Raw genomic sequence first — 25,751 nt, forward strand, 5'->3', positions numbered from 1 at the left:
CTCATCTGGGTAAATGGAGCTTGAGAATTACTTATTTTTAATCACGTACTGCAAATCTGAGACAAAAGAAACATCCTCACCTATGCATATCACTGCACTGAGTGATTCATTTTAGGTGCCAAGTTGATAGAAACTTTAGATTTACTGTTTTTCAAGAAGTATCAAGCAGAAGAAAATAGCAGAGAATTATGAGATAATGTCACTTGAATAGAACATTGCCGAGGAATAATGGTCATCTATCAGAAAATTAAAGCTACCACATTTATGGAAAACACTCTTAAGTGTCAAGGGAAAGTACAAACATTTATTTCCAGACCGGGAGACATAGATCCTGTCAAGTCACACTGTGAGGGTGAGTTATTTTTGGTGCATTTCATGATTGATGCAGATTATATTGTTTTATCTGAGGAATGTTGTTTCAGGACTGCACCATTACTGTATTACTGCAATTTGTTTGTTTGGACTTCAGCCTCCTCCTGACATTATATTGGGGATATGTGACTTTTTATTTCTAGCTGATTATGAGTTTCAGCAAATCTATATTTATTTCTGTGACTTGCAGTGTGCAAAATAGTCATCTTGGAAAGCAACCCCCCTTCTGCAGACAATGATATTCATTGATTCTTTTATTATTATTACTCCAGAAACTGCTGTGGAACTACGATTTATAGGTTTTATCCTTTTATATATATATATTAGTACCAACTGTCCAGTTTATATTGAGTATCTCACATAAAAGTTAAATAAAATCTTACAGATGTTGTGTAATAATGGAGACCACGTGTCAGAGGGCAAGAGCTCACCCTAACAAATATTTCTAAAGAGAAGGAGATGGGGGACTCCAATGTGGAAGCACACCATCTTTGAGTTCCTTTGACACCAAATAGCCAATTTAATATATTTCTTATATCAGACTTGAATATGCCATAAACTATGACACAAAGTCATTAGAAATCCAGGACCTTGGTTCAATAAATTTTAACTTTCTGTCTTCTAAGTCCACAGAAATGCCACCTATAAGCAATGCCTCTTTTGGCAATGGAGTCACACTCCCATTGTGTCTACTTCACGGAAATTTATAGATAGTCTTTGTAGTCTGGAGGAAAACCAGAAGCAAGAATACTCCTCTTCTTTTGCAATTAAAGGTTTGCAAGTTCAGTTCCTGTGCAATGTGCAAATAAATATGAACAAAAGGACAAATTAAACACTCTGCTGGTCAACAGCTGTAACTTTTTATTCCTGTGTTTTTAGGATGCATATTGTCATTTTAGGAAATCTTGCAGATCTGAACAAAATGTGAAAGGCAATTCTGGTTCTCTATAGGTACATAAGCTCTTCCTAGATTTCAGTAAGGACAATATAGCACAAAGGAAACACATGTGGGCTTACCTCAAAGAGAATTTGGTTTGTATTTCTCTGTCATGGAAGCTTAAATATGGCAGATGGTCTAGAAAGCATAACAGTCTACTCTTGCAATTCTCATAACATTTTGTGAGTTTGTTTTATTAGGTCATTGGTTTTAAAGTCATAATATTAGATAAGAGTCTTGACTCACACTAAGAAAAGTCTTTTTGGCCTTTGTGCTTACAACGGCAAGCTTGAATAGGTGAACTGCAGAAGTAAATTTGAAAGTCCTAACCACATGATTTGGTCTAGCAATTCTCTGTATCACTGGGTTCAGTGAGACTGAAGGGGGCATTCTTATCTCAGTGGTGCCCAATGACAGGAACAGGAGGCCAGGGGCCCACACAGAAATCCCAGAAATTCTGTTTAAACATAAGAGAAAACTGTGAGGGTGATTGAGCACTGGAACAGGTTGCCCTGAGATGGTGGCAGCATCTCCATTCTTGGAGACAGTCCAAACCCAACAGGGCACAGACCTGAGCAACTTGTTCTACCCAACCCTGCTGTGAGCAGGGGGACTGGACTAGATGATCTCCAGAGGCCTCTTCCAACCTCAGCTAATCTCTGATTCTTTGTCTCCTACAGACAAATTCATAGTTGCTCATGTATCATCTAGACTCATGGTACTGAAGAGAAAAAGAGTCATTGATTTTAGCTAAAAAGGGCTATGGGTTTTTTCTTGGCTGCTTAGATATAGAAAAGCACAGGAATAAAGAAGGACAATATATTACAAAATTGTGCCAAACTTCCACTCTAGCAGCATTTTCTGATGCCATTCAGGGAAAGACAAAGAAGGGCAAAAGTAGTGGGAAAGAAAAAGTGAAAAATATCAAAATTCCAGTATTGCTTTTCCTCAAACAAGAATAGAGTGGTGTGGGAGGAAGCTCACCCCTTCTATGCATGGTAACTACTGCTGTCAAATGTTGAACAATCCTCTTAAAACTGTGTTTAGCTGAATCTAGAGAAGGAAGCAAAGGAAGAAAGCATACAGAAAACATGAGGCTCATTTACACTATGTTTCCCAATTGACTCTTCAATTTTCTATCATGCAGCCCTTAATTGCTCTTGGCTTTGACCTTTAATGTAATTCTCTAGCGCTAAACTGATCAGCATCTCTAGATTGACACAGGAAGCTATGGGTACTTCATGGTTGATTCAGTGCTAGAAGAGCCTTTTGAAGTGTTATCTTTCATCTCAAAATGACATCAAGTATATTCCATATAGCGTATTGCTTGGACAGTGAGGAATGAGCCAACAGATTTGCCTATGATGCTGACCTTTTATTTCCTCCTTCTGAAATAAAATCACAGGAGAGGACAGCCAAAGGTCCATAGGCACAAAATAGACCATTAGGGATAAGTTAGTGCTTGCTGTATCCTTCTGATATAGTTTATCATTTCAGTGCTGCAGGAGTTCTAGTATGATTACAAGTCAGGCAACTTTATTGAAAAGATGAAGACCAGCACCTTACTGCTTATATTTCCCTGTCACTGAGACTGAGAATTTCTTGGTGCATAATGGAATGCCCACCAAAGACTTTTACAGGGAATTATTATTGCCATCTTAACTCCTTGCTTCTTGAAGGGAAGAACTGTGGTTGCTGTACTAGCAGAGAGAATGTAACACAATATCAATTTGAGATTCAGGCATCTGAAAACTGTTAGTAATTGTTATCTTTTAATTATGTATTACTTGCAATAGGGAAGAAAGCATTACTGACTAGTTAAGACATTTTACTGTAAAGATATTTTACTGTTGCTTGAGAAGCATAGGTTCAGTTCTCTGCTTAGACTTAAATCCCTGCATGACCTTGAATAAGTTGGGATCTCTTAGTCCTTCATTCCTCCATCTATAAAAATGGGATGATAAAACTTCCCCTCCTCACAAGCATGGTATGAAGATACAGGTATTCATGTAGGCAACCTCATCAGTTTATCTAGTAGTGGTATAGAGCCACCTATAAAATGTGGCTGTGCAACCAGTTCAGTTAAGCAAGGCATAACCTCCAGCTCAGTGCCATATATATTTCCTCTTTTGACACTATCCCAGAAAGTGTATATCCATCTTCATGCAAGCCAATCTAATCCTGACCATCTCCAATGGCTTTGAGAGGGATCATAATGAAGGAAATCCAGAGGAGCTGCATGGCGAGTACATCTATAGCATCAGTCATTGCTCAGTTGATACCACATCATTGGTTTTATGCTAAACTCGTGGTTCCAAAGGGGTTTATGAGCTTTCGTGTGACACTGAATCACAGCAAGCTAGTCACTGAGCCCAAAACAATTCCTCTAGAAGCTGGAATAGTTCTCAGTGCTCGTATTGCTTGGGGCTGTCATCTTCTATAGTACTTCAGATAGTCATTATTCCAAATAAAGGAGAGATGCCTGCATGTTAAAGACTACAAGAAAGTAAGAAGATGAAAATGGGAGCATAGGTAAAGAAAAGCATTTAGATAGCCTGAGAGTACTGGGAATTTCATAGTTTAAAAAAAAAGTCATCTTCTGCCCCAGAAACTTTTCAATTTGATTCTAGAAAAAATACAACAAACTACACAGAGAAAATGTGGAAATAACAACATAAAAAACTTACAAAAACTTCATACAGCTTGTCAAATATTTATACACATTTTAGTGATCAAAGTTAAAACTAGAAAAATGCATATAATAATAGAAATTATATAGGGAAATTTGTGCACCTTTTTCAATGCAAGGGAACCCCATTATTCACCTTGTTTAAGATATATTGTATGTGAATGCTATGCATTTACTTTAGGAAGATATAATTGTCTACACGAGTAGAAGGCAAATAAAAATCTGGTCAAAATTGAGCAATAAGGTTATTGTTCCATATGAAGAAGACAAAAAAGGCAATTCTGGCTCATGCTTTGTTGAAAATAGTCATGTAACTTTCCATTGTTTACTTTCCAAATGTTAATACAGCAGCCTGAAAAATGTTAAATAATTACAGTAAAGATTGCATATGCTAATGTCTTCTGGCTCATTGACTCAGAGGACTATAATATTCCTTTTGATTTTCTGACTTCATGCTCCCTCTAAAGTATATATTGCTTCTGAAATCATTAATTTATAAATTTGTAGCATTAATGGGAATACATTTAGGTATTTCTTACTGCATATTCAAAGCAGGTAAAATTATTTTATATGCTGGCCAACAACATCATCTGTCATGTCAATATGTCTTATATTCCATCCTAGCTTAGGTGGATTGCTGCTGTCGTAAAGGTTTTGTTCCACCATGTGCTGAAGGAAGGATTCAGTTATCAGAGTATGTGATCTTCTCTGTGTCAAGGTATTGGAAGGTCACCAGTTCAAGTTGGAGAAAGCTAAACTTGGGAAGCCAAGCTTCCCATTGCACTGGTAAGTCCTTGTCTAGTCATGCCACTTCTTAGGCAATGACAGGCTGCAAACCCCACACAGAGCTCTAGCCTTGGGCAGGACTGTGCCATCAATCTTCTCTCAAGCAGTGTTCCCTTCACCAAACCTTTTTGGCAAACAGTGGCATCGATCTGACCAACTAACACATGTCCAGGCCCTTGGGTTGGCTCTTAGCCAGCATGTCAATCCTTGCTCTGCTGATTTCCTGATTATATTTCTGTGGGTATGTGCTTGATAAAGATGTCACAAAGTTCACATTTTGGTTCCTGGCATCTTAGTCATGAAGGTTTACCACCACAAAGGAGACACTGAATTTTGTCATTCCAAGGAGAACGGTTCAGACCTTTTCTTGGTCAAGCATCTTTTGCCACAGGGAAAGGATGAGGGACAGACAGAGCTGGAACAGAGAGCAGAGGGAGGGAGGTATGGAGACTTCTCCCCCAGCCACTGGATGGAAAGCGGCAATAGGGAGATCAACTGCTGTGCCTAGGCAGATGGAGCTGCCCTTCTCGCTCCAGCAACATCTACTGTTCCACTCACCCTCCTAAGTGGAGGTAGCATCAGCCTTTCTCTTGGGTTCTGGCATAGGCAAACAACACAGTGAGACCATGCCTATTCCAATAGTCCCAGTAACTGCCTGTTTGCACAGGCTGCCCTGAGCCACCTTTGATAGCATACATATCAACGAGGCTTGACTGTTGAACCACTGCATTAGAAATTCTTCTCACGTTGACTGTGTGAAATCTTCTTCTATTTTCCTCTTATTCAGCCCAGTCAGTGCAGCACATCTTGTGCATATTTATTTCATGAGAAGCATTGGGCAAGGGCACCATTTTGCACACCATTGAGTGCACTCCCAAGATACTTTGATGTTAAAACCGGTTTCTATACACCATGCTCATGTTTTAAGCTTAGTATTTACTGCATAAAAAGATATCAGGGATTTTAGAGAATTTAGGGTATTCAGGATTTTAGTATGTGGGAGAGGATATTTATGACCTTGGAGTTTCAGGAAAGCCAACATAAACTTGGACAAACTGTAGTAAAAGATGCTTTAAGAAGTGTGATGTCTAATCCTAGCCCCATTGTGAGTAGATATGATACACACCATAGCAGTGTGGCAGAAGTGGCACGTGGAAGGGCCAGAGGTTTAACCCTGTATCTCTCAGCAGTTTGTATGTGCCCATCCACATGTTTGCAGTAGTTGACTTTGGCAAACTAGCTGAGTATTTCTGCTAAAGCTATTACCCATGAAAGCATTAATTGGTTGTATTTAAATAGTAATTTCTGACATCATACTTTTACTTCTTTGAAATAAATAGGAGCTGTGGGCCCCTCTGAGAGATACTATTCTAGGCAGAATACTACAGGTTCAGCTAGGAACCAGAGAGCTGCTTGCTGTGAGCTCATATTCAAAAGGTTTTCTTCAGAACCATGAAAATAATACTTAGTTCCTACAAATCACTTTTCATCCCTACATCTTAAATTGAGTTACAAAGATGGCAACTAGCATTAAGTCATTTGGTAAAAGTGGAGGTGAAGTTAATTTTTTTTTTTTTTTAATAAAAACTTGTATTCTGGAACACATTTAGCAGTTTCAAGCAAAGAGAATTCTTATGGGGTTTGCTTGTTTGTATGCATCCATTATGCAGAGAATCCTAAATATGCCAATATACACAGATGGTGACAAACTCCATTTACAGTGTCTATGCAATGACTGCATCCTGTGCACTGCTCAGAGGTATTGTACAGAGTCACCATGAGACTCAAGTAACACAACAGCAAGAAACACTTTGCCAGAAAACATTTTCAGATCAGGATATTGCCTCAGCTAGCTTGCACTGCTGAAAATATTTACTGAATTTGTAGCCTATCACTAGGCTGTGGATGTCTCTTGTGAAATTTATAAACTTTGCCTCAGTGGCCAAGAACTATAGACAGTGTTGTTTAACCACTCCTCTTGCATGCTAAGAAACAAACAATATTTGTCTTTGACAGTACCCACTATGCTCTTTTGCCAACCCCCAAAAGTTAGATCACTTTTCCTTTTTTCTGATGGCCAGCAAAAGGGAAGCTGTGCCTACACAGTTATTACTGTCTTTTTCTTTATCCTTGTGAAACATCAAAACCCAGCAGTCTCAAATACCTTCATACAGTTTAGAAAGGCTTATCTTAGGTTTTTTTTTTTGTTTGGTTAGTCCATTTTTCATAGGTATTTCTTTTTTTTTCCAGGTAGTAGCATTATTCTAGGTGGTTTAGAACATCTAGAGGGTCTATTTGTAGATGTCCTAGGGAGCAGTAGGTAGTTAGATTTTATTCTCTTATTTTCTTACCATGTAAACACAAGAAAGGAGAATTTTTAAGCTGGAGGTGAACACACAGGTGGAAGCATAGTGGAAAATGGTTAAGACTTTTCATGAAGGGAAAGAATCCTTCTGAGGAAAGGTAAAAAAAGAATTACTTTGGATAAAATCACAATTGACTGACAAAGTAGAGGTGCCTAACAGCCACAGAAGTTTGGAATGAGCACAGAGGGGCTGGATACTAAATTGAAGGATACTGAACCATAGTCCTGGATTTTCTTTCTTCCTTGTATTTACTGCTTGTTATGCAATGGCATAGCAAGGAACTGCACTGTATTGCTCACTGGGTAGCAAGTGTGAGGCCTTTCACTGCAAACACATCTTTTATTTCCTGTCTGAATAATATTATGGAAAAAGTTTCTTACAAAATTTTATTAAAAGGTAAATAAGTAGTAAATAAATGGTGTAAGTGATGAAGAATTATAAAGAAAGAAATCAGCTAAAGTCCAAATATTGTTTCTGAATTCAGAGCACACAATGATAGTCTATGTTGTAGTCAAGGTGCTATTTATAGCTTGTATGTTCAGAGTTTACACTAGAAATGAGTTTATAACGGAAAGTATGTCAGGTTATGAGTCTGCCAGTATCTTTTTTCAACAAAATCTAATTTGAGACATTTAAACAGAGGTGTTTGCAGTAGAGGACTAGTGTTGAAGGCTTTTTTTCCTTTTCTTGTGACCAATTTGAAATCCTTCATAAAATATGTGTGCCAGTCCTTTTATAGTAAAAATGAAGGGAATTTCTCAGCTCTTAAATAGCATCTGGCTTTACAGTCTTTGATGTCCCAGTTGTGAAATAGAGGTCACCCACTAACTCACACAGTAACTGTAAGGAACAGTGCACAACCACAACACATTCTCAGTTCTTTCTCTGATTTTGGTTTTCTCCTTTTGCTCTCACTCTGCTCCCAAGAGATGCGATCTGTTACAACCACCCTCTGCTTTATGCAGAATGGTCTGTCAATTGACGATTTGTGGGTATAAATGTTAGACTTGACTCAGTATCCACTCCTGTTCCCCAACTCGTTTCAGCAGGGTACCTGCAGTCCCTCCTGCAGTTGTACTTTTGCCTTTACTGCCAAAGTCTAGACTACAATCTGCTTTGCTTAGTATAGCATTTATGCATTTAGAGCTGCATTACAGCTGAGGAAGAGCTGTCTTCCTTTGGGTGATCCATGTAAAGCACACCTAGAACTAAAGTCCCAATCAGATGCTCAGCCAAAGTGTGTTCCTTTCCTCTCCCCCAGTTCCTTGCCCACATTCTTGCTTTTGCTGCTGCAATTGCTCTCCCTTTCCCATAGAAGAGAAAGTATCACATTTCTTTAATTGGTTCCTCGCCCCCCCACCCCGCAGCACATCTTAGACACTGTGACTCCCTGAGAGTAAAATGCCTCTGGTATCTAATGGCAGGAATTGTTCCATCTTGACACCAACAAAGATCAAAGCTAAATGCTGCAAGTTAGTCTAGAAGTGCAAGGAAAACCGTCCTTACTCTACATTTATGTAAAACAGATCCATGACTATACCTCAAAAGATGTGTCATGTAAATTTCAGATGAAAATAGCAGGGTTCAAATGCATTAATTCTATGTAGTGTAACCCTTTAGTGGCATGTTGGAGGTGTGAAATTGTTCTTCATTAAACACAGGCTTTATATGCATGCTTTTATGTCTATGTCTGATTTAATTAGAGCAATGACCTAATTTTTTAGAAATAAATTTCTACTGTCTACAGCATTTCCAGTGAGACTAGATTATTAAAAAGCTCATTTATTATATTTGTGCTTTTCAGATTATTTCATTTTGAGGCTCATGAAAGTACTTTTAAAATAGTATCCATTCTTCAAATTGACAAAAAGACAAAGGTATTTTGTAAGATTATTATCATGTGTCAGCCAATTAAACCATGTCTTTTAATCTTCTGCTAATTTCAGTGACAATTTCTTTACTACTTTTTGCTATAGTACTAGCTATGGCCCCTACAATGACAAACTCTTCTCCCCTTGGATGTGCAGTCCCTGTGAGAATGTTAAAATAGCTGTTGTACGTGAATAACCCATTTCAGAAACAGATTAACCATTACACAAGTATGAAGGAGGGGTGAGTGTGCAGGTTGCATGTGGGACCTGCTCAAGTCCATCCTGTGAGTTTCCAGTCCTAGAGAACAGCAAGTTATACATGAATAAGTATTCACTTTCTGCCTGGGATCCATAATAACTGTGTGAGTAGTCATTCTTTTTTTCAGAGCAGATAATTACGTGTCGTGATGCTTCAAGAGTAAAAAAGAGAGACAAGTTATTTTATTGCAGATTTTGTGTTTGATAATTTCTCTCCTTGTCTCAAGTAGACATCTCTGGAAAGAGAATGACAAAATTCCTGCATGCTGGTTTGTCTTACCAGCTTTTATTGGTACAGTCATGTCAGCCAAAAGCATATCTTGCTTAATCAGAGTATGTTCAACAGCCAAAGTTTGAATGGTCATCCACAGATATGTAAATATGTGTGTGTGTGTGTGTGTGTGTGTGTGTGTGTGTGTGTGTGTATGTAGCATTGTGTATGTACAATGGGGGACCTAAATGGGTTTCACCTTTTTTCCCATTATGGCTTGGGCAGAGCATCTGCCCTCTAGTTCACAGTAGCAGCAGCTACTGCAGCAGCAGATACCCACCCCATCATGGCGAAAACAGGAGCAAGTTGCTGGGCTGGTTCAAGCAGGCAAACCGTAGGCTTTCTGCAAGGCAGCCATGGGCACAGGAGAGCAGGACTCGGGGACTGTAGTTGCTCCACAGGTCACTCGTCCACTGTGTCATGTACCATTGATGCAGTTGCACAAGTGTAAGAAACCCGTGCTTTCTATGATAGAGTTCACTTTGCAGACCAACTGCTATCAATTATGCTCTTGGAGGCTTTTTTTCCTCTTAACAGCTATGCCTACATTAGGACTGACCTGTCAGCATTGCTCTACCTATCTGGCTAAATCAACAAACCTTCTCTAGTGTAGATTAAACTTAATTAGGGATTAGCACATCTCCCAGTCTCTTGTTTGGTAGCCCTCAGGCTGAGAGGTGGAGCTCTGCTAGGATTAGTTTATGGAGGCCTTCACGGGCATAGGTTTGGGTGTTTGGGGCTTTTTTTTAACCCCTGCTATTTGACCCTTTAAAAACGCTGCCCTGGCAAAACAGCCTAGAGAATGGCATTTAGACTGCGAACCCTGACATTTGGATATAGCTGAATCTGTGCATTTGGCCTCTGAGAAAGAAATGAAACTGTGCTGACCCTTCAAGATTGAAACTACTGGGTAAGTGAGAGATCCTAGAACAGTGTCCCATACCCTGTGTGCTCTGTGGTTTATGTAGCTTGGGAAATTTCTAAAAGTCACTGAGAGGAAAGCTGGCTTAAGTAGGAGCCAGTATCTCAGCTTATTTGATAATGTATGGTCCTAGTTGAAAATCACAACCCTAACTTCTAAAAGCAATAAGGAATTGGTAAACCTTGCTGACGCTTGGCACAGATCTGTCATGGTCTGACAAATACTTAAGGTAGGTGATGTTACATGTTGCATGTGGTGCAGAGAAAAATGATGATTATTCTGTGGTACAGACTGCGGAGCATCTGAGAACAAATGAGCAGAAATACCAATTTACCAGGGCAATCCTTAGTAGATCCTCCTGTTTTCTCCTCTTCCCTGTGGGGCAATGGAGGCTAGGGGCAACAACCCCTGCCATTAGCACACCAAAGGGAAAACCAATCCTTTTTCCACTAGCAGCACTTTGGGGCAGGGAGTCTCCACTCAGACAATTTTGGAGAGGAATAATGCATTGTTACCATTGCTTTTCAGTTCTTCAACCCAGGCCACAGTTTCAACACCCGTATTTGCATTGAGTGGAGGTTACTATGGAAATTCTCCTGTTGTCCTTACACGCAGTTTGTCACTCTAGTCTCTGGGACAGGTACTTGGTGTGAAAGTATCAGTGAAGCTTTGGTAACCGAAAAAAAGAGCACGAGAAGGGCTATACTGTGTCAAGGCAAAAGTCAACCTTGCCCAGTGTCCAATGACCACATGCAGTAATTGCTTAGGGAAATAATACATATTCCAAAAAAAAAGGGCAGGAATAGTGCAGACCTTCTCTGGCTTGTGTTTCCAACGTCTTTGTAAAAGATCCCTATCTGTAGCATATGACTGTTCCTAGGATTCCCACCATTCTTCACAGTGTAACAAACCCTGCCTAATAAGCACAGCTTCACTTCAGATGTGAGGATGTGTATTGGATAACCCTGGTTGGAGGGTGTTCAAATGCTTGACAAGTGCTAGTTGAGAACTGGGAATTATGTCTAAATTGAAACAGCCTGCATAATCCTGAGGACATTAAAGCACAAACAAAAGCCTTGTCTTTATTCTGGATGACAGTAAAAGTGCTGATCCCTGTAATTAACTTGGTTGAGTGGCACTTGCAAAAAGTATGTGAATCCTATCTGTTTGCCTTTTATTTAAACTGGATATCGTACTTATGTATCTTTGAAGGCCCATTCATTTTCAGCCTACCAGTGTTGCAGGTATCCGTATTATTAACTAAGCAAGGATGTGGCCTTGTTAACTGAGTTTTCCAATTCAGAGATTGTCAAGAAAACCTGTTGTTGAGTCTATGTCTTTTTTTCTGAAATCTGCAGAGGTTTACTTTACCTGAAGGACTGACCAAATGCCAGCAGATATTTCTGGCATCCAAAATAAATGTCAAAACAGTTCAATTAACAATGACATTGATTTTTTTAAAAATGTCTGCTGTTTTGTGTCGTATCTCAACAAATTAAAACCCATCCCTAGGATTTTGTTCTCACAATCTCTATCTTTGTGTGAACCAAACTCAACTCTGTGATGTCTGTGGCTTTCCACATATTCTGTTTCTTAATATATCCTTATATGTTACTTAATTTTGTAATGCAGAATGTAGGTGTTTCCTGGATATAGATTCTTCAGTCGCATCTTCCTAAATCTGAATATATCTGAATCTAAAATATGATGTACTTTTGTTCTTGTACTAGTGCACTAAACTGTATACTCTGCAAGCTGTTTTGCTTACACAACCTTAGAGAGTTTTATTTACCATGATATGTTCTGCATTATGATTTTATGATAGAGTTGCAAATTATTCAGCTAATCTTGATTCTATATTTTACATTCTCTGAAATTTATGAAACCATTATACTATTGCCTTATGAGGATGTTAAACCAGGATAGTGTGTTTGGGGGAGCTCCTGTATTCTTTTTCATGTTACGTCTTTGATTTACAAGTGTGTGTTGAAATTCTTTTTATTTTCTCAACTTAATACCCTGAGTCATTCTTCTTAGTGGTCCAGAGTGGAAATGGAACTGCCATTTTCCTTTATTTTTACATCATCCTAAATCTCAAAAGCATCACAACTAAAAGTCATTGTGGTAAGGTTGCATTGCCCTACCACACCTCTGGAACATAAAAGCTGTCTTCTTCATGTTTTGAACATAACCGCTGCAGCAGGCAAAGCCAAACCTTCCATATGACTAAGCATTGCAGAAATCAGGCCATTAAGCCAGCCACATGTGCCTCCATTTCATTTGCAGATATTTAATGATCTGTATCAGGGACAACAACACTGTTACATAAAGCATAGAGTCTACTTAGGAAATTAGAGAAGTCAGATACCGAGTCAGAATATTAAAAGCTGCTTTGAGATATCTCTTATAAGAAGCCCCAATGATGACACAGGTGCTTTGCTGCCAGTGCCGAGTATTACTGAGAGCATGTTTGGAATTGTATGGGGAGCAATAGAAAGCCCCGTCTGAGTGTATTGGATCGTATCATTAATAGCAGTAGCCAGGAGAGTTTGGACCTGTCATAAAAGAAAAGAAAATATTTCTGCTTGAAATAAGAATTGATTAACCTACCTAAATTGAGACATTTGCCAAAAATTAGGTATACAAGAACAAACAAAAGGGATACTCTGTGCCATAACCTGGTCCTCTTCTATCCACGTTCCCCTTCATCCCAGGCATTTTTTCACAGAGCAACCAAGTTCTGATTTAAAACTAGCTGTGTTTCTTTCCTCCCTGCTAAATTGTCTTTAGGAAGACTGTGATGTTTTTCTACAACTTAAAATAATTTAATTCCCAGTTTAAATTTACTTATAGCCCTACTTGTTCTGTTCCTAAATTTTAGCTGAAATGTTATTTTTCTTCTCTGGCATTTACTCTGTGATATATTTATAGAGAGCAATTATATCCTTGCTCAGCTGTGTTTTGCCACACTAACCAAAACAAGCTCTTTTGGTCTCCTTTTATAAAACAGATTTTCCTTTCCTCTGATTGCCCCAATAAACCCTTCCCTGCATGTGTCCCTTTTTAAGTCACTCTACCTCCTAATCCCATAGGACCAGAGATGCAGGCAGTATGTCTGAAGGTGTTGCCAGTGGTATAGAGTTGGAATAGAGATTGCCAAGTGATGGTGATACAAAGTGGTCTGTCCACCTCTGCGGTGGTCCCTGGCAGCTCTGTTGCCAGAACCTCCAGTTTCTATTGCAGCAGTGATGAAGGCCGTCTGGCTAACCACCCACTTAATCTGGTGCCACATGCTGATTCTGCTCTGTACATACAATGCCTTTGATGTTTTTTCATCCATAGATTAAATTGGTATGTATCTACTTTCTGTGCCGGCTTATTAATTAAAATACATATTATAATAATAATACATACAAATACATAAAAATACATAATATAATAATACAGATAACAAATCTGGTCCTGAGATTGGTCCTTGAACTCATATGGTGACACCCTGCAGCAAAATTTGGGGTTTTAGCACAACTATAATATCATCTACCTTTTTCCAAATTCTTTGCCTCGTTGTATTAGTCTCTTCCTTCTGTATCCTAAATAATAATTTGCCATGTTGAGTCATAGCCAATGTTTTGATGCTTTCCTGGAAACCAAGTAGTGCAATGGAATCACACTCTTACCTAGACACAGAACTAGTCCGGTGTGATCTACCTGTAGCAAAGCTTTTATCCTTCACTGGCACCACATTTACTGTTCATTCGTCATGAAGAACTATTCCACCTTCCCAGATGTATTTCTTCAGGACTACCAGTTTTCAACTTTAGTTTTCAAATTATTATCTTTTCCTCTTGAATCTAATAAATTCTTTTCCTTTTTCTTTTTCTTTCTATTGTTGCTGTTAACTTAGTTTAAAGTGCAGAACTGCAATCACTATTTGCCAATATCTGCATCTGGTAGATATACAGAGTCTGGACCTTTGAATAAAGACTAATTTTTGGCATCTTTCTCACATCCGACTGACCAAGGATGTCTATGCAAGTCTCTGTTATTGCTGTAAACCAGCAAAGACTATTTCTTTAATAAATAATTGAGTCATGTACTTCTTTGACTCAAAATAAAAAGTAGCTTTCAGACCATAGTTTGAATTTGTGGTATTCTCACTATTGTTGATTGTTTTGTAAACCAAAACAACCAAAACAGTGTATGCATAATACTGAGGTGACACTGTTTAGCAATAAAGTTTGAAAGTGTTGCCTCTATCTAGATAAGTTTGCTTACAAACACCCATGATCTTAAAAATGTCTATTATTTGTTTTCAATAGATTTAACTAACAAGAAGTTAACTAAACAATCATGACTCGTGTTTTTCCAGTGCTTTCACGCTTAAGATACTGCAATGAAAAGATATTTAAGAAAAGCAGGGGGGAAACTTGGTACAAGTAGACATCTGCCTGTTTGTCTGCATGTATACATGTGGTCAACTATCACATTGTGCTTTGGCACATGAAAGTGTGTAGTATTTGGAAGTGGTCCCCTTATGAAGAAGTCCCCCTCTGTTCTAGATACTGATATGTCTCATTGCAGCAATGTGAGAGCTCCTTCTAACAGTAAATGTATTAACTTCCACAATACCCTCTGAGCAATAGAAATACTGTTATACTGTCACAGATAGTGAGTTAAGATAACAAAAACTAATCCTCCCCACCACTTCCACACCCTCCAAGGTCCCACATGAAGGGTAGAGAGGGCAGAGTTGAACTCTCGTCCCCCAAAGTCTGAACTCATGCCCTAACCTCTAGACCTTCCTTCTCTTTAGAATAACTGATCTCCATAGAAAGTATGTTTTGCCACCGATTGCTGATTAATTCAATTAAAAAATTGTTGAAAGAATTGTGCTTTTACAAGTGATCCCCATATGGCTTTGATCAGGCTGCAGCCACAGCTAATTCTTCATGACCAAATATCCAAAGAAAACTTATGTATCATTGCAGTAAGGAGTAGATGTTTGATGAAAACAGTGCTGTTGTAAAATTAAAGTGTTTACCTTCTTAGAAGTAATGATTCAATGGGAACTTGCACTGGAAATGTGTAACAGCAATTTAAAAAATATGCAGAGCAGTATATCACTGTTATTATTTCTTTAGGAAACTGAGTAGCTTGTTAAAGTCATTCTCAATGACATTGAGAGTGCATACAATGCAATTCTCAGACCACAAAAAAGAGGGAGGACAGGAGTAAACAGTCATGGTTGGCTGGACAAGGAGTCCCGTCTTATGCTTTGCAGCAGGATCCATGCCAAAAATGGTATACTGCTAGTAATTCCTTACAGCAGGCTGGCACCAGGCTCCTACTCAGTAAGTCTGGCAGCGCATCTGTTGTCTCACATAGTGGGATCCTTCAAGGATGTGAAAGCACTGATAATGTTTTTAATTTTTATTTTTATGTTGCTGGTACAGTCAGCTTAGCTGGGGAAAAGGAAGGAGAATTCCATTGAATTAAATGTGGGACAGTCAGAATAGAGATATTGCACGTCCCTTAGATAAAAGAGATAGTATCTGGCCTATTTGCATATTTCAAGGTATTATAATTACATGGACAAGTTTCCTAACTTTACCATTCCAATAACTTTCACAGTACTTCCTAAGCAAATAGTATAAGACTAAGTTTTAAGTTGTGATTAGATCATTTGGCTTGAGTGACTTATCAAAATGTTTGAATGAGTTTAGAAAGCTGCTGTCTACAATAACACAGAATTTCTACATGCAGTATCAGCATGTGATTTTTGTGGCTTCTCTTGAATTCATTCCTTTTTGCCATATTTCCAGAAAATAAACTTCCTTCTTTTCTTTGTCTTTATAGGGGGTGTGTGTTTGGGGCTTATTTTGTTTTTAATGTGCAATAACAGTTTTTTCACCAAGTGTACACTTGTACTTGGTGGAAACTGGAGAAGACTTAAGTCGTGTAAATGCATCTTCTAGGTCTGCTTCAAAACAGCAGATTTTAGGTGGCTAAGAGCAGAGGAGGACTCTTGGGGAAGACATGGCATGGGTTGTAGGATGGATGAGCAACAATTCACTACAGAAAACTGTGAAATGAGACTAGTATTTAGAAAACCTGTTTCTTGTCATCCTGGGTCCTGCATCTGGCACACCTTAGTGGCCAGCCAACAGTTAGTAGTGCTGCTGTGATGCTCAGTAACCTGAGCATTACCAGTAGGAACTAATAGTCCTAGAGTCTCCCTACTCAAATGTCCCAATCTAATGCTAATTAAATAAATGTCAGAATGTCCACTCACTTGAATGGGCTTTGAGTAAAATTCTTTGCCTTAACACTGTACACAAAAACCTCCACAATTCTATGCCGCTGCTTAGAAATGGTCCGTGGATTGAACTAAACGTTCACTTTAAAGCACGAAATCTAGCACTGCAAGTTTAGATACAGAAAGGCAGTTCAAATTCCCAAATACAGCAATTTTAATAATACTTAATAGTATAATCACATTATTATTTACTATTATAAACAGGCCAAAAAAACAGTTTGTAAGAACCTGTCTAATCAGATATCATGTGTGAGATCTTTTTAATGATCCAAAGAAGATAGGCATATAGCTTTCATTCACCTTTGGTAGGGGAACAGAGCACTAGAAACTTAAGTCATTTATGCCTCTGTAAAAATCCAAGCATCCAAAAAAGAACTGGCAGAACTGTAAGCATCAACAGGGTGAAGGTTAGAGAAGCTGCAAAAACTCTGGCAGAACTTCCCAAAGTAAATGGCCTTGTAGGAGTTGTGCAAGCAACACACATATAGAGGAATATATAGCTGTAACCAAGAAAGCACCTTGAAGTGTAGGTAACAGGAGGGGACCTGGGAAGCAGTGAGGGCCTGATGAGAAGCTGGCTTTGTAAATATGGCCAAGGGGCAAGAAAAATGAGGGAGAGAGATCAAGTTTTCTTACTGACCTCCAGTGACCTCCAGGCTTGCATGCTCAAGGCTAAAAGAGGCTTTTTGATGAAGAAGATGTCAGAATACAAGCACAATCTGGCTGGAGAACCAGCTCTCGAGCTGGATTGCAGAAATTCTTTGAAGACCACTGATATGGGGAGATTGCAGTAAGTACTTTCTCTAAAGGAAGGGACTACAAACAAGTGGATCTGCTTTATAAAGAAAAAAGTGGAGTTATCTTACTACGGCATCACACTATGTGTTATCAAAGAACATCCCATTGCCATACTTCAAGCAAAATCATCCAGATTCCTGAACTAAAGGTATATCTATATATAGTCCATAATAAAGAACAAGAAAGAAAACTACACAAAACACTGAGTGACCAGTATTCCATCAATGATAGACCTTAACTGCAGCACATTTGCCTTATCCCTGTTTGCATTAAACCTAGAGTACCAAATTTTCTAACTTCTAGTCATAAAGCCAGACCGCATGACCTTGGCTATACTCTATGAATAATGTCAAAAGTATTGTTACCATTTTTACCCTGTGTATCTGGAATAAATTTCATATCTAACACAAGGCAGATACTTCAAAGACCGTAAAGATATTTTCTTTCTCCCCGCAAGCAATTTATCAGCATTCTTCCCAGGGAATTAATAGACTCCAGGGGATTCCAGATGTCTTTGAATGGTCATGCTGCTTTTCCACTGAACAGTTCTGCCTATGGTTAGGGAACTACTATGACAACCTGTTCTCCAGACATTGACCGTCTGGCACTTTAGATGGCCCCAAGACTCACACAGTCTCACAAATTTCCAAATTGCCTTAACTAATGAAGTGCCATGGGAGGAGGTCTTGGAAAGCTTGCTCTAAGTCATTCTAATAGAGCATGTAAACATTATAGTTCTTGTGCCATTGGTTGTTCTTTCTTTTTGCTATGGCATTGGCAAAATTTCCTTTGTGGGAACAATTTAGCTTGGGGACCAGTCTGCTGAATCTGTCTTGCCTTAATTCCATCAGCCTGGGGGGTTTGTTCACTGAGAAGAACCTGTCTTCTCAGCAAAATAAGCAAAAAGTAGAATCAAGACTAGACGGTGTAAGGGCATTTCAGGGCAAGAAGTGGTTTTTCATTTGATTTTAATAACCAAGTTCTTAAGTCTGTAGCTGGAACTGAGTATTTTACTGTTGTCCTTCGAGAAAGGAAGATCTTGAAGGAAACTGTAAATACTTATAAGAAGCTAGGTGCCCTTCAAGAGCAAGGTTGACTTTGCTGTTGCCTACTTTAGATGCCCACTTTCGGCATCAGGATATCTAAACTGAGTATGTCAGTGCTACCAGGATGAGTCAGAACACTCACCCTCCTTCTGCAGTCAGTAGAGATGAGTATTTGTTTCTTAAAGTGTTGCTTACCATGCTGGGTGGAAAGCTGTCTAGAGCTGGCCAAAAGAAATGCTAATTACCAGAGGGATTGAATCTCTGCTTGTAAGGAGCCCCTGAGTCAGATCTGCACTTCAGGCACCTTTGTCCATTGATGTCACTCTGATCCTGATTGATGAGTCCTTGACTAAACTAATTTGCATCTGTACCTTGTTTGCAAATCAGCCCCATCTTAGACCACTCAGCCAAAGAGGCCACACAAGGTTTCCTCCACGTCAGTGTGCAAGGTTGAAGCCCACAATTCTCACTTCTCCCCACAATTCTCACTTCTCCGGAGAGGTAACACTGCAGATGGAGGAAGTTATTCAAAGACAAAAGTGAATAGACGAAAGGCATCCTAGGTCAACTAATCACACAACCACCTTCCACTGACCACATCGGTTAGGTATAAACTGACTGTAACAATAGCGTGGGCTCCTAAGTGAAATGTAAACATTTTACATACAAAAACACTGAGTGTGTGAGTACTGCCTAGACTGATCTTCATCCTATTCTATTATCTACCAGCAGCATGTAAGGATGAGAGACTCTCAATTACTGCAGCTGATACCCTCTCTCTGAAAATACATAAGTTTTGTTTCATTAATAGGTACTTCTCTAGGGCTTAGAACCAATTCCCAGATGGAACAGAGCTCCACAGAGAAGGGGCCTGTAAAGGCTTATATTACACAGTAGGTTTGTGCATGGATGTGAATAGTCCACAGATTTGGGGGGTATTTCAACCCTAAAATATTGAAACTTATTTTACTGATTCTGTTACCTGTTTTAGATATCAATTACTGCCTTTACTTGCTGGGTCTCACTTTATTAAATATAGGGAACTCCACAGAAAGACAGAACCTTTTATGAAAAAGTCCCCTGTGTCTGCCCTAGGAGTTTGGTTTTCTCTCTGTCCCTGTGCACTGGTACCTCACCTGCTTCTTAGGTGTCTGCTTTTGGCCTTCTTTCCTCCTAAACCTTTTTTGCACCATGAAGTTACACAAATGAGAAGATGGCATAATATGTTGTTTCAATACCCTCTTCTCTGAAGGTCCTGTGGATACCTGGGTAGCTGTCAGCGAATTACAGTCCTGCAAGATCCAAAAGCAGCAGGGATGTTTCCACAAAAGCAGCCAGACTTTTGCATGTGTTAGGTAAAATCTAGTTTAAGCACTTACCTTACTAGGATGACAGTGTCAGCAGCTGGACTGTAGGAGGTGGTGGTTGTATTACCGCATGCTCTTGAGCCATTGTGAGTTCAGGCTTCCATAGGTTGTTCTTCTCAGGGAAACAAGCATTTGACATAGGACATCACCATGGCTTAATATAAGACAAAAATTAGCTCCAGTGAACAAAGGCATTCCCCAGGCTTTTAACTACTGCCAGAGAGAATATTAAGCTAGGTGGACCTTTGTCCTCACACAGTGGATGCTCTCATGTTCTGTAGCTAGAAAGTAGTTGCAGTAGTATATAAGAAATATGTTATTTTATTAAAAACAGAGATTGGTATGTAACATTATTTTTCAGTACTCTGTTCTTCATAGAAGTGCTTGTTACTTATGCAGTTGAATTACTTGAAGGCATTTTGTTAGTTTTCAGAATATTATATTAAAATACAAACATTGGTGCTTTATAGCCTTTTAGATTTGCCAGTAGTAGATGAACTATGCCTGGGTAGGTATGACAAAGTAGTGATTAATATCAGAATTTCAAATTGTATCTAATAATGAACAGTTCTTGAGAATTTAAAAACTGAATGTACAATCACCCTGACCACTTCCCTGAGCCTTAAGGTCTCCCTTTAAAAACTACTTTTCAGATTCTTTGTATCCCTGTCCAGGGAGATAGCAGATTCATAAACTGCAGTAATTGAAACCAGTGCAAATTTCTTGAGTATGACTGATCATTACCATTTCTTACCGAAAATTCACTTACTCCCAGCCAAGATTTTATTAATTTTAATATGAAAACATCCACACCTATCATTTCTCCCCTGAGGTCTTCCTAGGCTGCTGCAGAAATGGAGTCTGACTTCTATTGCTTTGGCTAGAGTTGAGGTTGTGAATTCCTCTGCCTAATTGCTTTTTGGATAACCTACAAAACACCAGGGGTCAGATTCTTGGCCTGGTAACGTTGCTTTGCACTGCTCTGGCTCGATGCCACAGCTCCCATCATGGGGAATCCCAGGAGAAGAGTGGTACGAGGTCGGGGTATTCCTGACTTCAGATACCCACATTTTCTCAGCTGCTGCTGTACATGGCAATAAAAGGGAGAAGCCTTAAAACTGCTCAGACTTAAATGGAGGGTTGAAATGGTCCCCAATGGGATGCTTCTGCCCAGCTAAAACTTTACTCTCAGTTGATTGACCTCAAGTATGAAGCATCTGGTGACTTAAGCAGATTCTAAACCACTGACCAGGCATTTGCTCCCTTGGGAAATAGTTTTTAAGTTCTTGCTAGTTTTGTGCAGTCTGACAAACACACCTTAGCAGTGCAGATGAACATTACCAGAGTCAAAGAGCACAGATGTGCACACATATGCTATTTGTGTGTGTGCTCCTGCACAGACAACGAACACTTTAGTATGCCCTTTCTGTTCATAGTAATTAGGGAAAACAGGAAACCCAGCCACTGTAAAATTTGCCTATTAACAAAGCTAAAGTACTACCATCTTGTGTATATCCCTCCAAAAAACATGTCCATCTGTAACCGTAAGGTTGATTTTGTACCACATCTGTGGCATGTGACATATGAAATTGTTCAGTTGCATCCAGGAAATTGAGGAAAAGGAAGAGCAGATCTCCAAGTCATAGCTGACCTGCCTCTCATCCTGCCTGTGTGATGCTATCACATAAACGCTATAGAGTAACATGATATTTGCCTGAAGGTACAGGCAAATATCTCTGAAAGGTATATCCTGCCCACTCAGTGCACCAGGCTTATCCTGAAACTAGTTGTTCTGACAATCGTCACCTGATGATGCTATGTGGAGGGCTTTCCCCTATCATATTAGGGAGACCTTGACAAAGAAGAGGGGCATGTGTGGGGTTCTCCAGCCATATAATCAGAAAGTAAATCTTTCTTATTCCACAGCAGAGCCCCAGTCCTTGTGCACATAGAGTTTGAGGGAGAAGGGGATGCTGTCCCGAAAAAGGGTAGTACTACCTGTCATCTCGTTATATGGCTGTTTCTTTTCCCTAGTGCCATGGAAAAGAGCAGGTTTGTGACAAGAAGAAGAGGCAAAGTGTTAATGAGCAGATGAGTCACTCCCAGAGCAGGTCTGTAGAACCCCTGTGGGCTTTACCCCCACTGACTGTGATCAGGAGGTTTTGCATTTTGATCTGCAGATTAGATTAAGGTGGGAATACCCCCATAAACTTGCCTTCAGAATCAAAGCTTCCTTGTTAACCAGAGTATTTCTAAACCAATAACACTATCCCCCACCAATAAAAAAAAAAGATTTGTCAGTTGTTATTCAACAGCCAAAAAAACCCAAACCCCAAACCTGAAGCATTTTTCACTCTCAGAGGAAATACACCGGGTGCCTGGTCTGGGATTTGTGAGAGAAAGAGCAGTGTGGTTTTACACAGGTGTGCCCTGCTCTCTCGAGCCGGTGGTCCCATCATGCAGGAGGAAGACCAGTCTGCACTTGTGTGACCCCTCCGGTCAGCCCAGGCTCAGGCTGATGTGCTCTAGGTGGAGCCACATCTGCCCTTGCTCTCCGGAATGGAGGTCATCAGCCTGCCAAGCTTTCCAGGAAAGAGGGAGTGGCCGGAGAGTCTTCAGTTACCGAGCGTGGACCACCTGGAAAATAGTGTGCAGCGAGCACTTGTCCTACCTCTAGACACTCCACAGTAAGGAGTAAGGGATGCTGAATTGGCTTTGAACTCCCACCCAAACTCACTTTGAAGAAATGGAAGGGCAGGCAAGTAAATGCATGTTCTGTTATGAAAAAATGGCAATAGCATTTCTGCATTTTAGTCTGTAATAGAGGTTGGTTCAGATTACAATATTTGGATCTAGGCTTGAAACACATAGGTGTCTAAGTCTATTTGGGGACAGTGACTGTTTATAAACCCCTTGACCCAGGTTCTGACCAACAGTACCCTGCAACTTTGATGTGTTTCTAGCTCTGATAAAGAAAAAGGGAAAAAAATAAATTTCTGTCTGCATTAGCAAGAAAGCATATTAATAATGCTGCCATTATTTGGTGACTGGGGAAAAAAATATAGTCTTTTGAAAGGCAAAGCTGGGAAATAGCTGTCTTTTATTTCAAGAAATCAGTGTCATAAAAGTTATAGCTATAAAACACACAGCAGCCCGAACCCTGTGCATAAAACCTCTTGTATTTTATGCCTCCTTTTCTATTTCAGGTCTTCATTTGCCTAATTACTACTCAGAGGCTGGCAGAGATTTTCCCTGCAGCGCTCAGCTCTGCTGACTGCAGAGACCCTACCTGGCACACTAAGTTAGTGCGTCAGCATTCTAGGTAGAAATGAATGAAAAATCAATCAGGGCAACTGCAGTGGTAGCATATACAACTCTAACCTACTTTGTGCATGGTTTTGAACATTTCATTGTGTATTTAGACATCCTTTAAAATGGTAAGTGGATCTGAAATAAAGTAGATCTTTCTAGTGAGTCTAAGAAATCTTTTGTCATCTTTACTGCTTAGCTCAAGCAAACTTACCACCCTGACTGCTAAGTTAACTTGCAGTCTTGATTGAAATGCCAAAACCTCCGAGAAGATTGTTTTAATCTCAAAAAACTATCACCAGTGGATTGCATCATGCAGTGGATGTAGATATAGTGATAGCTTTGATTCTTTTAACTGTATTTACAGACCAGATGTAGAGTAGGTCTAGAAAAGCAAAAGTACACTAGAACCTTTTTTGAAACACAGGTATTGCTTACATATGCAAGGAGTTTGGTTTATGGGTATTCGTGTGTGTGCTTTTATTTTTTCATGTTGTATTGTGCATAGGCAGAGTTAAATATGGATTGCCAGTTTCATTTAATGAAAGTTCATGTTAAAAAGGTCTAGTCTTCATGCCTAAAAAATTAGTAGCTGTTGTAACTTTTTCAGCTGAGTGGGTTAAAATAGATCCCTCATAAGATCATTGCTGTAACAAGTTGTGCAGTGCAACACTGTAAAGGTTTCCAGAAATTCACAAGCCTTTTTGTTTGTGATCCCCTTACAGTGAAGAAGATTCTTTTGACTATAAAGATGAAGAGTCTACTTTTTCTGGTGCTGATTTCTGTCTGCTGGGCTGAACCTCACCCTGATAACTCAAGTCTGGAGCATGAAAGAATTATTCACATTCAAGGTAAGGAAATACGTAAGAAAATGCCAGTATCTTCAGATTGCTGAAGGAAACAGAATAATGTGCTTAGTGATCCTTAATTTTTTATTCTGCTGCACTGTTCTTTAAATACTATTATTACTGGTGATCAAACCTTTCCTTTTCTGGTTCTATTGCATTATTATTACTCCTAAGGAAAGTAAAAAAATGAAAGTTGCACTGTTTAATAACAATTAGTCACAACCTTGCAAAGATTAGTGAGTAAAGTAGAGCATGATTTAAGAAAAAGAAAAAAGGCATGCATCCTAAAGTAATAAGCAACTGCAGTGGGTTGAAATACCTTTAGTTTATTGTAGAACATATTTGATTTTAAGAAGACTGTCATACATAGTTCTTAGCATTACAGAAATGTATTGCTGTTTATTATTTAAAAAGGCTCAGCACATCTGAGATCATAATTGGGCATTTTAAACCAGAAGAAAAAAAAAGGAGCTTACCCTGAAAGAAATGTGTCTTCCCTCATACCTTTAATTCACACTAAGTATTATATTGGCCTTCTGTGTAATCCTGTTTGGTTCATGTTTGAATCCTAGAGCTTATAGCTGTAGCAGGATTTGAGTCTGCAGTACAATGCAGCTGTTTTTTCAGTCCCAGCTTCAGTCGTTGAGGGTCATCCTGTATAAGAAAAAACAGGGGATTTATGCAGTAAAGACAGGCAGTACGAACAGGGATTTCCCTTCTTTCATTTATATGTTTCTTGAGGCTGGCTAGAATTAATCTTGCAAAATCAAGAAACGCAGCATTATTGTTCTCTCTCTCTCTCTTTAAAGTTTGAATCCTTTCTCTCAACAGCTGGCAAATTGTGTTATTTGAGTGTTTGTGTAAATATGAATTATCAAGTTAGGGCAGGTTACTAAGAAAGCCTGAACATTTAAAAGTTCACAGGAAAGTCACAGAAGTTAAAGGTACCTGCACCTATTAAAGCTGGCACTCGGATGTTCAAGGTCAAATAAGGAATAACAGATAGATGGTTTCACTCTAAGGAAACTCACAGGATGAAGGTCAAATGAATGTGTTATATCAAAATGAAGACATATCACTGTTGTGAGATGATGAACATGGGTTCCTGAGGGTAAATTTCAAATTTGACACCTATGTATAATAAACATACAGTTTGCCTTTCCTTTTATAATGCAGTTTATTATCTCTGAACTTTATTTATCCTATCTTTTTGGAAGATTAAATTAGTGGAAATAATTAAACCAAATCAAAATTATTTTTCCTTAATCCATGATGTTAAACTTGCTTAGTCAGCAGTTTAGTGTAATTTGCAAGTCATACATGTTGCTTATTACTAGTCCTTCAGCATGTGTACAGTGCAGTCTGCAAATGATAAATAGTTCAAAGCTGATAGAAGTTTCAGGATGGACCATTCTTCCTACCCATGAAAACTTGTCTGAACCTTGAGGTTTATTACTTCAAAGAAAGCTGGATAAAGCTTAAAATTGAGCTCTACCATGAGCTTTGTACCTCAGCTGATTCAGGCTCTGAAATGCACAGACCACAAATCAGAAAGAATAAAACTGCTTGGAACTTGGTATTTTTCCTATTAATTT

General features: G+C 39.1%; 1 protein-coding gene across 3 annotated transcripts in view; it reads left to right on the plus strand.

Moving 5' to 3' along the window:
• The window catches only part of HAPLN1 (hyaluronan and proteoglycan link protein 1), a 65,951-nt gene that overhangs the window by 9,638 nt on the left and 30,562 nt on the right, over window positions 1–25,751 (plus strand). For 2 of the 3 annotated variants that reach the window (XM_030005690.1, XM_030005692.1), the window contains one exon: window positions 24,034–24,159. In XM_030005690.1, the coding sequence (XP_029861550.1) occupies window positions 24,060–24,159 (100 nt within the window). In that variant the 5' untranslated portion in view covers window positions 24,034–24,059. Of the gene's footprint in view, window positions 1–23,394; window positions 23,437–24,033; window positions 24,160–25,751 lie in introns of those variants that run through there. The other variant, XM_030005691.1, reaches the window with a different exon arrangement.

This window comes from Aquila chrysaetos, chromosome Z, assembly GCF_900496995.4.
Source record: "Aquila chrysaetos chrysaetos chromosome Z, bAquChr1.4, whole genome shotgun sequence".
In the NCBI taxonomy this organism is placed as follows: Eukaryota; Metazoa; Chordata; class Aves; order Accipitriformes; family Accipitridae; genus Aquila; species Aquila chrysaetos.